This window comes from Spermophilus citellus (genome assembly GCF_964194105.1).
Source record: "Spermophilus citellus genome assembly, chromosome: 4".
NCBI lineage: Eukaryota > Metazoa > Chordata > Mammalia > Rodentia > Sciuridae > Spermophilus > Spermophilus citellus.
The window spans coordinates 179,903,227-179,919,036 of NC_138185.1; the positions used below are offsets into that span (position 1 = coordinate 179,903,227).

At 37.0% G+C, this 15,810-nt stretch overlaps 1 protein-coding gene across 5 annotated transcripts in view; it reads left to right on the plus strand.

Annotated features, from left to right (window-relative positions):
* Positions 1-13,166, plus strand: part of SLC25A21 (solute carrier family 25 member 21) — a gene marked incomplete at its 5' end in the record, with an annotated part of 517,166 nt that extends 504,000 nt beyond the window's left edge. For all 5 annotated transcript variants that reach the window (XM_081290705.1, XM_081290707.1, XM_081290706.1 and 2 more), the window contains 3 exons: positions 8,142-8,323; positions 9,170-9,222; positions 12,403-13,166. In XM_081290705.1, coding sequence (XP_081146831.1) covers positions 8,142-8,323; positions 9,170-9,222; positions 12,403-12,464 — 297 coding nt within the window. In that variant the 3' untranslated portion in view covers positions 12,465-13,166. The remainder of the gene's footprint in view (positions 1-8,141; positions 8,324-9,169; positions 9,223-12,402) is intronic.
* Positions 13,167-15,810: the final 2,644 nt, after the last annotated feature.

Here is a 15,810-nt window from a genome sequence, read left to right on the forward strand (position 1 = left end):
AGTTCCACCAGGAATGTATGAGTATATCTTTTCCCCCACATTGTCACCAACATTTGTTGTTACTTGATTTCTTGATGACTGCCATTCTGACTGGAGTAAGATGGAACCTCAGTGTAGTTTTAATTTACATTTCTCTAATTGCTACAGACTTTGAACATTTTTTTGTATATTTGTTGACCATTCATATTTGTTCTTCTGTAAAGTGTCTCTTCAGTTCTTTTGCCCATTTATTGATTGGGCTATTTGGTTTTGGGAGTTAAGTTTTTTGAGTTCTTTATATATCCTAAAAATTAATGTTCTATCAGTTTTCCAAAAGCACTATAAAGCTTCTTCACAGCGAAGGAGACTGGGTGACTTTTGTTGAATTTTTAGAGGTGGTAGAACGTTACAACCTCCAATATTTTGGGATCACTCATTAGCACTTTTGTTAAGTACTGGAGAGTTCACCTCAGTGCAGGTGGCAAAGACTTTCTCCCATTCTCTAAAGATAGACTTTTCAACAAATGGTGCTTTTGGAAAACTTGAAATCCTTATATATGTAGTAGAATGAAATTTAACCCCTATCTCTCATCCTGCATAGAATTCAACTCAAATGGATCTAGGAACTAGGTACTAGACCAGAAACCCTGCACCTACTATAAGAAAATATAGGCCAAACCCTCCAACATATTGGCTTAGGAACTGACTTTCTTAACAAGACTCTTAAAGCACAAGAAGTAAAATCAATAATCAATAAATGGGGTAACATCAAACTATAAAGCTTCTTCTTCACAGCGAAGGAGACTGGGTGACTTTTGTTGAATTTTTAGAGGTTGTAGAATGTTACAACTTCCGATGTTTTGGGATCACTCATTTGCACTTTTGTTAAATACTAGAGAGTTCATAAATAAACCCTTTTGGGATTATTAATCTCCCTGAAGAGAAGCTGGTAAACACATCTTCAGCTCTGCTCTCTCACAAAGATTTCAGAAGAATAATAGAAATAGCCAGAGAATTCTAGTAAGAGAATTTGGTGTTAATTCCCAATTCTCATACTTACTATTTAGTCATTTGGCTTTGACAAGTTATACCTTCTCTCTCTCAGATTCTCATTTGTGAAATAGAATGTTAACTTTAGCCTTAAAGGGTCTGCAAGGAATTAATCAAAAAGTACCCAATGAATATTGCATTTCATATTGTATCACAGAATAAGATAAATATGTGTAATATTCATTAATATTTCAGTATACTCAGCTCCAGGTTAGTTACAAAACAAATATTTTATGAGAAAAAAATCTGAAAATATTTAGAGAAAAGATGTGTAGAAGGAAAAATAATACATACTCATTATAAATAAATATTCTAAAGGAACTATGTTTTTACATATGGGGAAAAGATTATTGCAATAATGGTTTTTAAATCCTGATGAATTATACTGAAAATGGTGATGGTTGCTTGCCCTGGCATTTAAGCAAAGAATTGGAGTAAAATGATTTATGTCAGTTGGGAAAATTTCCTGATTGTTGAGAGTTGGAAACAATTATGGAAGTAAGTTGGATATTTTTAATAACAATAGATTTTTCATCAACATGAATATCCTGCTATATAATTTAAATGTTGTATATCCTGAATATTTGGCTTAGACTAGGTGACATTCTGAGTTCATTCCTAGGCTTTTGATACTAGAATCTTATTTTCTACCATTTAAGTCTTCTTTTGGTCTGAGTAGTGGTCTCCTGGGATGTTGAATTAGAATACAGTCCTGAGATGCAAGTGTATGGGCCTCTAATTGCACTGATGGGTCAGCCTCAGGGAACCTCAGTACCTTGGCTTTTTTCACTTCTAAATAATAGAAATTTGAGTCTCTTATCTCTCTGTGTGCATTTTAATTATATATTGTGGTATATTCACACATGCAAATAACATGCTTTGATCACAGCCATTCCCTCTCCAATATCCTTGGTTGTCTTTTGACTCATTTAAAATTATATCCTTTTTGTAAATTAGGAAATTTCCATAGACTCAAGTACCTCATTTGCTCAGAAATTTTATGAAACTTAAATATGTAGAAAATACTTAACTCAGGGCCTATCTTATCATCATCTTCTTACTGCAGTTAAAAAAAAAACTAAGGGAATAAAAGCAAAATGACTGTGAAATTCTCAAGCCAGGTAGCTAACCATTCAGCTTCATGAATCAACTTGGTGACTTGGAATAACATGATGACCTCTGTTCACTTCCTGAATTACCAATGAATGACTAAGGTTTTAAGAGGCATAAGAGAGACGCTGTCTCACAGGACTCTGATAGTGAGATCCCATAAGTAACTTCTCTCTCCCTACTGTGTGTTTGTCCATGCAGTTTGTTCAAAACCCACTTTGTACTGATCATGTTGTAGAGAGATGGTTAATTGTGTACTTGCCCCAAACTCCTTCTCTGGATCATTTACCTTTATACCCCTTCATAAGGTGTAGGGCCAGGCCCCAATAATAGTTTGTTGGTTGGGTAAACAACAAATGAATGATGAGTAAGAAGTACTATGACATATAGACTTGGAAGTCAGAAGATCCTGGGCTCAAATCTAGGCTTCACCTCTTACCAGCAGTGTAATCTTATACAGCTGGCATGTCCTTATCTGTAAAATAGTTTAGGTACCTAACTCTTAGGATTTGTTATATAATATCTCTGCTTTGTATACATTTTGCATATAGCATTTTTCTTGGTAATAAGGAACATTAATAATCATATTTCTCATGATGAGTTATGAAAAATAATACAACTATCTTAGCATATATGTTTATTTTATTGTTGCTGCTTATTTTACTATTAATTTGTTATTTATTGTTACCATTATTAGCAGATATGCTGGGATGACTCACTGATAGCCAATACAGAATGATTAGTTAAAACTCTGTGATAGATACTGCCCAGACCAGACAACCCCACATGAATGCATTTTTATTTGGGCTGACCTGGAAATAGGAGAGACTTTCAGTTCTCTTTCCTAAAAGCCCTGCCTCCACTAATGAAAGTTTTAAAATGTTTCCCAGCATATACACAGCCTCTTATAGCCAATGGTGAAGATGAATCTTAGAGCATTGATTATCATCACAAGGATCCAAAGAGGATGAATTTTAAACTTCAGTTAAACAGCGGTTCTCATACTTTGGCAACTATCCAAATAACTTGAAGAATTTGTTTAAACCAATTCTTGGTCTCCATCTCCAGATTCAGTAGGTTTGGGGTGAAACACCACTTTTTATTTCTAATAAGGACCCACATGGTGGTAATGATGGTGGCCTGGGCCCAGGATTGAGAGCCACTGAGTGGGTGGATATGGTTGAGGTAATGTGTAATGGGACTCCATAGCAGGAACGTGAGTGGAAATCTGTTCACTAAGGTGAATTGCTTGATAACTGTATGTGAAAATTGGGCTTCCTGTTATCAGACTGTTTTTAACCCTGCACTGTCCTTTTCTTACTTTATAAACTTTACTTACTTTATTGGTAGAGAAAATGCTCTGATGAAGTTTTTTTTTTAAGCTTTTACAAGCCTGATAAAATCTATAGACACTATTCCCAGAAAAGCATATGCACATACACAGAAGCACTGCTTATAATTTTGAGAAGTTCTTGGACATCTCCCCACCAGCCCACCCATGGACTCATACCAGGCAACAAATGCCTTGAGGCAAAGTCTTGGGTTCGCTTGAATGTGACGAACATTCTCTTCCTATATTTAACTTTTACAAATTTGTTTGTAAAATAAGAATAATGATAATAGTTATTAGCTCAAAGGTTGTAAAAATGTACTGGCCTAAGGCATACATAATTGTCCTTAGCAGGTCTGTCACAGAAAACATACTTAAACATTTAATGTTATTAAAATTGTTACCTTTTCTATGGCAGAATAAAGGATGTAGCTAACCTGAAGTGAGAGGATGGTAGGAAGGAAAAGGTCAAGTAGGAAGGCTGGGAACATAGTGTCCTAGGCTCAGCAGTGTCATCACTAGAAGGTCTGTCACAGGCCTGTGAATGATGCAGATCTACATATCTGCCTGATTAGGCAGCAGTTATCAAGGACAGCCAGGATAGCTGCTGTCAAAGGAGGTGCTCCTCCCTAGCCACAGGGTCCTTCCCAGGATGGTAAAGAATGGTACAGTATGCAGGAGGTCCTCCCTGTGGTGACTTTCTGGCCAAGCCACTGGTGGAGCCTCTTTCTTTCCATGTGGACTCCTCAAATTTTGCTCCCTGCCCCCAATCTTCTCCAAGATGATGCTTCTCCTCCAGAACTTCCCTCTTCATGATCAAGATCTTATTTTGAAACCCAAATATTAAATGCTACCTTTTTCTCTCTGTAATCCAGCTACAACAGTGCTCATTCTTTTAGAAGTGGATTCCTGGGCTGGGGATGTGGCTCAAGTGGTAGCGCGCTCGCCTGGCATGCGTGCGGCCCGGGTTCGATCCTCAGCACCACATACAAACAAAGATGTTGTGCCCGCCGAAAACTAAAAAATAAAGATTAAAAAATTCTCTCTCTCTCTCTCTCTCTCTCTCTCTCTCTGTCTCTCACTCTCTCTTTAAAAAAAAAAAAAAAGAAGAAGTGGATTCCTCTGGCTATGAAGCAAAGAGTAACATTTCTGAGTCTCACTCTATTTCCAGTTGTATATTTTTGCTAAAATCTGGTCTGAGCCTGACATGCCATGCTGTTCTCTGAGAGTCAGTGGGCAATGGAGCGTGGCTCTGTGGCCTGAGAGTCACAATTTATCCACTCTGAACTATTACACTTTCCAAATGCCAATGCCTTGTCCTGCTCTCATGTTGATGCTTCCTGATGGAAAGATGGAAATGAAGAGTGCTAATAGGTCCATTTCCTAGCAAGTAGATGCAGAATCTTGAGAAAGAATCATCAATGATTAATGTTTGTATGACAGTAAAATAAGTAGGTGCATTGATAGTCATTTGGCCGTTATTTATTTAGCACCTACTATGTACACCACAAAATAGAAAATGCAAAGAAATATAACATGAGCTCTTGTTTTGTATGGGCTCATAATCCAGCAAGGGAGACAGATACATGCAAAATAAACAAAACACAAAATGAACCATACCAAGGGTGATGGAGTTAAGACAGTGTCTCAGGCCAGAGGAAAGGAAAAAATTAACTCTGATATAGGTATCCATAAGTTTCTTGGGCAAGGGAGATTTAAACTTGATCTTAAAGGAGAAATGAGATTGCCCTAGCTGAATACGATAAAGAAAGACATTCTCAGCTGTGGAGTAATTTGAAGAAAGGCCAAAAATTGGGAATGTGGGAATGTGCTTGGTATATTTGGGTCAGTATGAGTTAACCAGTGTGACTATAATATGGATTGGGTGTAGGAATGTAGCACTTGAAGCTAGTGAGACAAGTTGAAAGAGTATCATGTGAAGGAAACTGAAAGAGTGTTTTGTCATTAGTTTCGATGCATCAGGGAAGTATTGAAGATCTTTGAGTAAGAAGAAAACAAAAGCAAATCTCTTAACGAAAAAAAAAGCCCCAATGTCTTTGTGAAAACTAGACCATAGAGGTCAGGAAGGAAGCAAGACCTGTTGAAGCCAGAGAGGTGAGGTGGCTGGGAGGGAACAGAGAAGGAGGCATTTGAGAGACTAAATTTCCTCGAGGATGGTTCATGACCCCATGTAGTGAAGATAGCAGAGGCGAGTAGAGAGGGCCCTCTTTGGCTCACCTAGTCCCAGCTGGGATGACGTCATAAAGCAAACTGTGGGGTCAGGGGAAGAAGTTGACCAGAGTTCAGAAGCCAGGTGGTGAGGAATACTCTCAGCCATTCCAAAAGAACTTTTTCACCCTGGAATGCCCACAAGGCAGCAAGCAGCCATCTACTTTGCATAGAACACCAAAATCACTGGCTCCCAGAACTGAAGTCTGACAGCTTTTAAAACCACTTTCAGGTGCTTTTCCAAGAGATTCTGATCTGAGAAGCTACGCTGGGTCAAGATAGGGGCCCGGCATCTGTATTTGTAAAGCTACCAGGTGATTCTGATGCATAGCTGGATTTGGAATCTACTGTGGGACATTACCATTATGGTGAGGAATGTACAGAAAATGCAGGGTTGACACTCACTTTGGCCAGTGAACACTGCTGGCTTGGAAACCTTAGGTTTTGGTCTCTAATAGTGCCTAAAGCAGTGATGTCTTAGCTTACCTTCCATTCCTATCCCTGGTCCTCAGCAAACACATCAGGAGGTGGGAGAGGTTGAGTGCTTGATGATGTCAGCTAAACTTCTCAGAAGAATATCGTGCATATGGTCATCATTTTCAATCTTTTGCTCAATAGAAAAAGAAAGAGAACTTGGTTGTGTCACAGGGACATCATGAGGGCATATTTTTACAGGATGCTTTGCACCTAGAAAACAGGCTATGTCACAATACTATCCATTTTCTGCTAGGCTTGTACAACATTCATAGCACATTTCCCCTCTTATCACTCTTATTTCTCAGAAAATGACACTACCCAGGTGAGGTAGGTGTTAAAAACTTCCCTCTATACATAGGCTCTGCGGGATTCAGTGACTCATCCAAATTGAGACAACTTGAGCTGGTGCTGAATTTGCCGTCCTCCAGAGCTCCAGTTCTGCTTCTATGCCATAATAGAGAAGGGCAACATAAAGGCATTTTTCTCTCCTTGTAAAAGAGAAAAAATGGGGGAGGGGGAATTATTTAAACACACCTCACTCTTACTGCAATCACTGCATTGTTTTTCCTGTAGAAACACCCTGTTGGTTTTTAAATCCCTTTAAACCTCCCCGGCACCTGTATGGCCTAGATCCAAGAATTATTACTGAATCCCTTGCTTTTTATATTCAGCCTCATAGGAGTTTTTGTGATGGTAACTAGCTCCTGGTTCAGTTGAGAATTTCAGAGCCTCCAGGAGTTTTCTTCTTCCATAGAAGCTAGAAACCTTCAGTGCTCAGACCTGAATTTATTTCCTTCCTCCCTCTCTTTCTGTTTCTTTCTTTCTTTCTCAGGGTATGCTTCTCTTGCTTAGTTCTGCCATATAAAATAATGTCATGGCACAACCTGTATTGTTCCTCTGTGATGATGCTTCTGAAATATTCACCAAAAGAGAGAGGGGGAGAAGGATAAGATGGGAGTCAGAGTCAGCAGCTGATGATATGTGCCATGACTTCTCTTCATGGCAAGAACTGAGGCTGCAAACATAATGAGAACTTCCCAACAAATTCATTATAACAAAGCACAATGTGAGCTCACTGGGCACAAAAATAGGCTGAAGGAAAGTGACTCCCACATAAGACCTAATTAAATACTTTGATGTCAGAGAGCAGAGCAGGGAGGGGTGGAAAATAAAATCAGACCAACGTGAAGAGCCTAAATTCAAATGGAAAAAGGAAATATTTCTCTCTCTCCCTCCCTGCACCCCCCCACACACACACACAGCTCTCCTTTTCTTCTTTTGCCATGAAGAAGAATAAGTTCAGGAACAATGGGTTATAAATTCTTCAGCCAATTAGTCCAGTGCCTTACTACTGTTTATAATGCACAGAATGTCACAGGCTGTTTTGCAGCCGCCCCAAGTTGGTTTGTTAATAACAGGAAGCTAGCACTTCTCAGTACAGTGGATCAGCTACACGTGAAAATAAATGCAAAAAACCTGGAGGGGAATAGCAGCAGACTGAGAGTAGCCTTGATTTAATTTAACATTTGGGGGTCCACACACAAATGAGCATTTTAGTAGGCTTCATGGTGGAAGTTGCTGTCATTTGTAAAATATTCTGGCCAATTAGCTAATAGTGTGCTTGGATTTCTCCTGTTTTGATACAGTAATACTAAGTACATTGTGAAGCCCAATTATACAAATCATCCCCATATGCCATACCAGTCTTTCTTTATGAACTGTGTTTATAAATCCTGTGTGAGGAAATGTGTACTTCAGCAATTTAGACCATGTGTAAAAACATAGCCAATGGGATTGTCAAGAAAACAAGTTCCAGCCTAGGAAATCCTAATGCGTTCCGCTGGAGTAACAGGAGGGTGCCAGGGAGTGCAGTGCTCTGCTTAAATACATATTGCATTATAGTGTTTAACTGATGTAGGGGCTTCCACTTCCCTTTCTGTTATTTTTTTTTCTTTTTCTCTTTTAGGATCCAACCTTGGAATTTTTGAGAAAATTTGGGATTGGTCTTCTCTCGGGGACAATAGCCTCAGTCATTAACATCCCTTTTGATGTTGCCAAAAGTAGGATTCAAGGACCTCAGCCAGTTCCTGGAGAGATCAAGTACAGAACCTGTTTTAAAACAATGGCAACAGTCTATCAGGAAGAAGGGTAACACATTCTTACTTTAATAAGTGTGCAAGGTCCAAGTATTGTTAAAACCATATTGTACTTCTATTTTGGTGGGAGTCAGTAAGACTCCTAGATTGGGTGTGTATTGAAGGAGCTCTGTGGACTATATGACAAACTTCACAAAGCTACACAATAACAAGATGCTGGCAAAATGTTCTTATACCATCCAGTTTGTGCCGTGAGATGAACTTCTTGTCAGTTGGCATAATATGATATTGCATGTTACATGTCTTATTAGTATATGGGTAGAATTATTGTCTTCTGACTAAATCTAATAAAAATGTCACCTAATTATATTCTCCTGGGAGAATTAAATAGGAGAATTCTGTAAAATTAGATTTTTTTGTATTTAAAATGTGCCTTTTCTGATTCTTAAAAAATTTTACTATCTCTTCACCCCTCCTCACCAATTACTGATTCTCAAGTAAACAAGTGATACTTTATTATTTTGCTCTAAACTGCATCATATTTCCTAATGTGAAGACTGAGTTTGTGGTCTTTTAAATTCGATTACAAAAGTCATCTTGGCCATATACACAGCTGCCTTGAAAGCAAGACCTGTCTTGAAAGCAAAAACCATTTTGCTGATGAAAGTCATGTTTCTGATTGGACAAGACCAGCATAGCCTGGGTAATAAAGAATTGATTAACTCTTTCCCCTCATCCAAATTGCAGTAGGGAATGCTAAGCCAGATACTGTCAGGTTTGGGGTGGTTCAATTTCAAATAGTTTCTTTTTAAATGCTGGGCCAGCATCTCAATAAAGCTGAGGTCTAACTCAATTTATTTTTGGAATGAGAATTTTGCTTTTTCCTCTCTGGTTTTAGGATTTTAGCCTTGTACAAAGGACTGCTTCCCAAAATTATGAGACTTGGACCAGGTAATGATGCTTTTATTATTTATATTCTCCCTTCCTTATTGTTCTAGTGTTTCTTCTTTTGTCATTTGTGTCTATCAGCAATATAGTAAAAATTTATCACACTGTGAGAGGGGAAACTGTGAGGATATAAAGTTGTCTATGAGTAGTCAAGAGACTAAAGGCATCTATCAGAAATGTTCTACCTTTGTTTAGAAAGTACTATTTATGGGCCTGTTGGAAGCTAATGGGAGACAAAGCCCAACTTAAGTCAATGGGAAAGGATCCACAGTCTGTTGAGTTCAAGTGAGCGCTAACATGCATCTTGGCTTCTGGCTAAAGTGGTCACTGGGTGAGTGACCAGTCAGATAAAACTCTTCCTGTGCTCCCAGCTCAGTCTTGCTCCTGCCTCAACTTTATTTCAAAAGGAGAAAAGGAGGAGGAATCACCTCCATGAACAGCAAAAGTCACATATTCAGGGTCGCCTCTGGGGTGTGGTGACACCCCTGGCTGGGCACTCACCTTTCCTGGCCTCTGTCAGCTTGACAGTGACAACTGCTGGCTCAAGCCTTACCTGAGTATGCCAGCCCACAAAAAGCTGACTGCTATCCCCACAGGGAAAGTCAGCTGTCTCTATGTAAATAGATAAGAAAATCACTGTGGCAGACTCAACCGCCTGAACAAATGGTCTTGGATTATAAGCAATCTTGTGAATAAGTACAGAAGTATGCTCTAGACCAAAAGTATGTTCTTTCTTTCTTTCTTTTTTTTTTTTTTTAATTCTAACCAGGCATGTGCCCCTACTTAGACTTCCTGGTAATCTCTCCTCTCTCTTTTTACCATTCCTCATTTTAATACTACCATCTTCCTCCCATGCTGCACTCAAACACATGCACATTTACCTTTCGATCTTAACCCAATAAACTAGCAATTCTTCCATCCTAAGATAAAGAACATCCATCTGTAAATTGAAGTTAAGAAAGCAGTACACACTTTCATGTATTCTATTTATCCCAACTTTTGTAGATATTAAGCACCAATTCTGTTTTGCATTTGAGATTGGGACCTGCCTTCTGTTAATCATGTGTTAAAAGAAACTCACTAATGAAAAATGTTGGGAATTTTGTGAATATTTTCAAGTAGTATAGGTAATGTTTTTCCTTTACCACATAATAAAAACCTGCTGGTAGATCTAATATTAGAGAAAAATTGCAGGAGTAGCCCTAAATCAGCTTTCTCAGAAAAGGATGGACCTAAAAAGGGTGGTAAACCAGGGAGAGTTTAGCTAAAATGGTAATTGACTAGAACCTTAATCCCAAACTGCTAAATAATCTGCCCCCAAGTTTTGTTAGAGGCTTGCAAATGTTTGATTGGGCTTTAAATGCTTTGCATGAGGGGTTCTGAGTTGCTGTGGTGTTAAACCCCATGAAAAGGGTTGTCATGAATTTACTGTCCAGTTTAAACAAAATTGTAAATAACTTCAGGGACCTAGCCTCTACTTCATTTCAAACATGCAAATTCCTTCTTCAAAGAGAAGTAAGGTAAGACTTTCAAGTTAAGGCCAACCAAGATTTAAAAAAAAAAAAAAAAAAAAAGGAGACAGCAGAAAAGAATGATGAACCTGAAATTTTCAGCCTTCAGTCAGCAGAAGCATCGCATCTTGTTTCTAATAGCCTTAACAGCTCTATGTGCCTAATAATCAGGTATTTCCCAGAAAAGAATCTTGAAGTTTGTGGTTTAAATTCCAAATCTTCTCATGAAGCTGAAAACTAACCCAATTCTGTATGTTCCTACCTTACACTGTGAACAGTTGATAAGAGTAAACACAGTAATCACATATGCATTTGTGGTTCATTTTCTTTTGTTTGCTGAGTTCCCAGAGGGTGACAGCAGCTGTAAGGGGCCTAATAGAGTATCTTCATGGGTTAAAAATGAAAATTACATGGGGCTGGGGATGTGGCTCAAGCGGTAGCGCGCTCGCCTGGCATGCGTGCGGCCCAGGTTCGATCCTCAGCACCACATACCGACAAAGATGTTGTGTCCGCCAAGAACTAAAATAAATAAATAAATATTAAAAAGAAAATTCTCTCTCTCTCTCTCTCTCTCCTCTCTCACTCTCTCTTTAAAAAAAAAAATTCCAACTCTTTAAAAAAAAAAAAATGAAAATTACAGACAGATAGTCATCTTTGGTATATGGTTTCACAAACATGTGCAGCATGTAGATTAAAAAAAAGAAGCATATGGAAGTGTACACAAATAAGATCAAAATCGAGTTTCATTTCTTTCTGTCAGGAGTCAATCTTCTCTTGAGACAGCTGAGTCTTCTCTAAGTTGTTCTCAGGATACTTGTCCACATTTTGATCTTGTAATATTTTTCCTACCATTAGACATGAAAGGATTGTCCTAAAGTAGAGGATACATACTATTTCTGCATCAGATAGAACACAAAATGATTCACATGCAATTGCTTCTCCCAGTATTGAACTTGCTTTCCTGAATCATATTCCTGTTGCTTTGTTACACAGAAAACCTCTTTTCATACAACTCTTTTCTTCCAAGACAAATCGTGGTCTCATGCCACTCAACTCACCTACCAAATTTTCAAGTTCAAATCTATATACATCTTAGGTAGATAAATGAAATGATGGTTAGCTTCCAACCTCCTTTTTTTCACAACTTTTACAAGTACAGATTTTAAAAAGCATTCAGAAGATATTTTTTCACATTGCAATCCACTTTGAAAGCCATCCGAAATAAATAGACTCATCTGTCAAACACCATCTTAGAGATTTCCTAAGACAATGCCGATTATGGACTGAAAAAGATAAATTCCTGTGCCTACGTATGAAGAAGCTAAAGGTTTCTGTTCACAGGAAAGCCGCATGCCCTTACATGACTAAATATATCTATATTTATTTACTTTTAAAAATTAAAAGTGCCTGAAAAAAGAATCTGATGAGAAATGATGAAAGTTGCAGAAACTCATGAGGAAAAAATGTATTTGGATACTCAAGATGGTCTTGATTTTACCCTGAGAATTTTCCACAATAGTTTTGTATGTATGTATTGGAGCTCCAGAACTGGTAGTTCCAAACAGCCCCTGCCTGATGGGCTGCCTGGGACTTCATGGATTCAGAAACCCCAGGGGAACAGTGCTGTTTCACAGAATTTGTGACAAACAAACACAGTTCTTTTCTTTTCTAGGTGGTGCAGTGATGCTGCTGGTTTATGAATACACCTATTCATGGCTGCAAGAGAACTGGTGACTGCCTCCCAAGCATTTTCCCCTTGAGATAATGGGTATTTGCTCTGCAACCCCAAGAAGAGGAAAGACTACGGATCAGCTAAACTAGGCATACGATTATGAAGGGGAAAACAGCTTGTTCAAGAACAAAGCCTATTTTGAGACATTAGGAATTATCTTTAGGCAACTTGAAATGATAGTTTGGGTCATATACATAAAGCTGTGGAAAAAATAGTATGAAACAATGAGATATATAAGTTGACTATTAAAATTGCATAGGAATCAGTTAAGTTTTATAAAAGCAAAATGAGTTTCTTCACTTATGTTCCTCTTATACTACTTCATAATGAAAATTCATTATAATGATAATTGTTTTAACTAAGAGGCCTAGAAATGTTTAAGTTCTTAAAAGTAAATTCTTCTGTGGCTATTTTGAGAAAAACTGGGTGAAAAAAAATAGTTAAAGTTTTTATAAGGAGTTAACTTTTTCCACTAGTAATATTTAAAGAACAGAAGGAGAATATTTTCAAAGTGCATTAAAATGGCTTTTTAAGAATATTTAATTTCATGAACGTTATTAAAATGTAAATCTGTTATCTAGTTCTAGTTTCCTAAATCTACTTTATATTTTACATGGTTGATAAAGTAGATATATTTTAAGTCATGCTATCTGATGTATTTTACTACTAATGGAATACATGAAATTAAACTACTTTGAAGACAAGTTTTGTCGCTGAAATATTAATGTTAATCACAAATTGGAAGCACTCCTTGGGCCAATTTGTGCTGTCTGTAATTGCATCCAAATATCCTCGTACAGAACTCCTACCTATGTCATTCTTAAGAAGAATGTAAAGCAGGATGTAGGGGCATACACCTGTAATCCCAGTGACTTGGGAAGTTGAGCAGGAGGATCCCAACTTTGAGGCCTGCCTCAGTAACCTTGTCTCAAGATAAAAAGCAAAAAGAACTGGGGGTGTAACTCAGTGGTAGAGTAACCCTGGCTTCAATCTGAAGTACTGGGTGGAGGGGAAAAAAGAATGTAGAGGTCGAGTGTGTGGCTCAGTGATAAAGCACTTGCCTAGCATGTACCCATATACCAGATCCTGGGTTCTATCCCTAGCACAGGAAAAAAAAGTGTAGAGTAAAACTACATTTCCAGGTAGTTAGTTTTAAGTGACAGCTTCAGGTGTAAAGTTTATTGTCTATAATACTAAAATATGTATGAAAGAAAAAATATTTCAAAATAGAAGTACATTCTTAGCATTTCCAAGCATTCTTGTACTAACATGCACTCTAAAAAATAGCTCTTTGGTCTTGAAATAACCAAAGTTGATTTTATATCTTCATCCTGAAATGATGCTACTTCAGTAATGAGTCAACAAAAATATCTGCATGTTCTAGATGAAACCTGTTATGAACTACTACTATGGGATATTTCTACTAAGTAACTCTTCTACCAAAGCATTCTGAAAATAAAAAGTAAAGATAGCATAGTAATTATTAGTTTTTATTAATTTAGAGCATTTGAAGTATAAAAATAAAAGGCTTTTTAACATACTGTATATACACACACAGCCTTCTGTTGTACATCCTTTCCAAGGTGATTTTTTAAATTTATATTTCAGCCCAATATTCAATAAGTGGGTCATTAAAAACAGAAAACCAAGAGAAACAAGAATGTGTCTATGTTGCACAACTGCATTCTATCCTTGCAGGTAATACTCTTACATACTGTGAGAGAGCACTATATGCACAGAGGCCATGAAATTAAATGTTTAACCCTGCCTTGGGGACAAAATGGAAAAGGATTTCCAAAGAGTGCATTTGCCAATTTAATATCAACCCTTCACCCTCTAAGAAACAGAGGAAATGTTAACATTAAATAATAAGAATTGTGTTTAAAGATTAAATAGTCCTAATCCCATATCCCATTCCATTTTCCTTCTCAAGAGTTTTTAAAGTGGCTTCAAATAATAATTTACTTTGAATAGCAAATTGTATTTGGACTTTCTGTTGTCTTTTTAAAATTATTCCATTGGAATTTATGGTTGCTAAAAACAAAAAAAGATGAAGGAAGAGAAATGAAAACTTTGATATCACTAATATTAGATTTTTTAAAATAAAGGATCCAGAAAATCATAAATAACAATAACAAGAGATTAATTTAGATAAAGAAAATAACATTTAGTTTTGTTTCCATACAACATTTGATATTTTTTTAAAGATGCTTAGTAGCCACCTAAAAACATTGGATAGAAAATAATTCTGTACTTTTTTTGTCAGTTTTGCTGGACATCAGGTGAGTCCTTGTATGGTATGGTTTTAAAGTCCCCACCAAAATATTGGATAGGATCATTGTTCCATTTGGTTTATAGTCTATTTTCTCACCAGACTAGGAACTCCAGATGTCAATTGGAGTTTTACAAGATCAAAGGAAGACTATGGCCCTGAGAGTTCATCTGCTCTTTCTGCTTATTCTTCTCAGAAGTTGTAATCCTCTGTTTGTAGCACTAGACTTCAGTTGCTTTAGAAATAAATGCAGTTCAAAGCTCTCTATAAGTTATCTGCTGCTTGCAAAAAAGCAGTTCCTAGAACATTACTTGTATGTCAGAAATATGCTTAGTGTTTACAACCTAGTGATTTGAAAAACTAACTGATCTAGCCATCTAAGTATTAAAGGAAGCCATGAAACCTATGAGGCAGAACTGGATTGCCATGTCACTGTGCACAGCACAGATATGAAGAAGTTGAAATCACTCAATGAATGCATCTTTAACATCCATATCTAATGAGGTGCCCTTTTAGTTATTGCACAGAATTAATACCAAAAAAGCCCACAATATATTAATTTTCCAATAGATGAATTGTACCAATGTTCTAAAAATGTATTTTAAAGCCTATATTGCCAAGCAGGAATAATTTCCTAAACAGAAGGTATAAGAACTGTAGAATTTTACCAAAGAAAAATCAATTGTTTCAAAATACAACACATAATCACATGCTCACACACACATATATCCCACAGCTCTATTATTAACATTAAAGTGAAAAAGAAATTGGTCTAGTAAGATTTATCAGTTAATCTTCATCCTATAATTCCAGAAATGAATAAAGGGAATTCATTAAAATTAAATAGCATTTGTATTTCTAATACCACCACCAATTTACGTACATGTGAAACATGTTCTGTACAACAATGTAAACTTCACAGCAAGCCATTGTTACATTCATTAGAGCAGAATTTTCCATTTTCTTTAAGTTACAACATAATTTTGGGCTGTGATTGCTGAACACACAGGTAAGCCAACAATAACAGTACAATTTAGTTTCACAGTGGTTTTCTTAACATAAAGTTCATTTTAAGT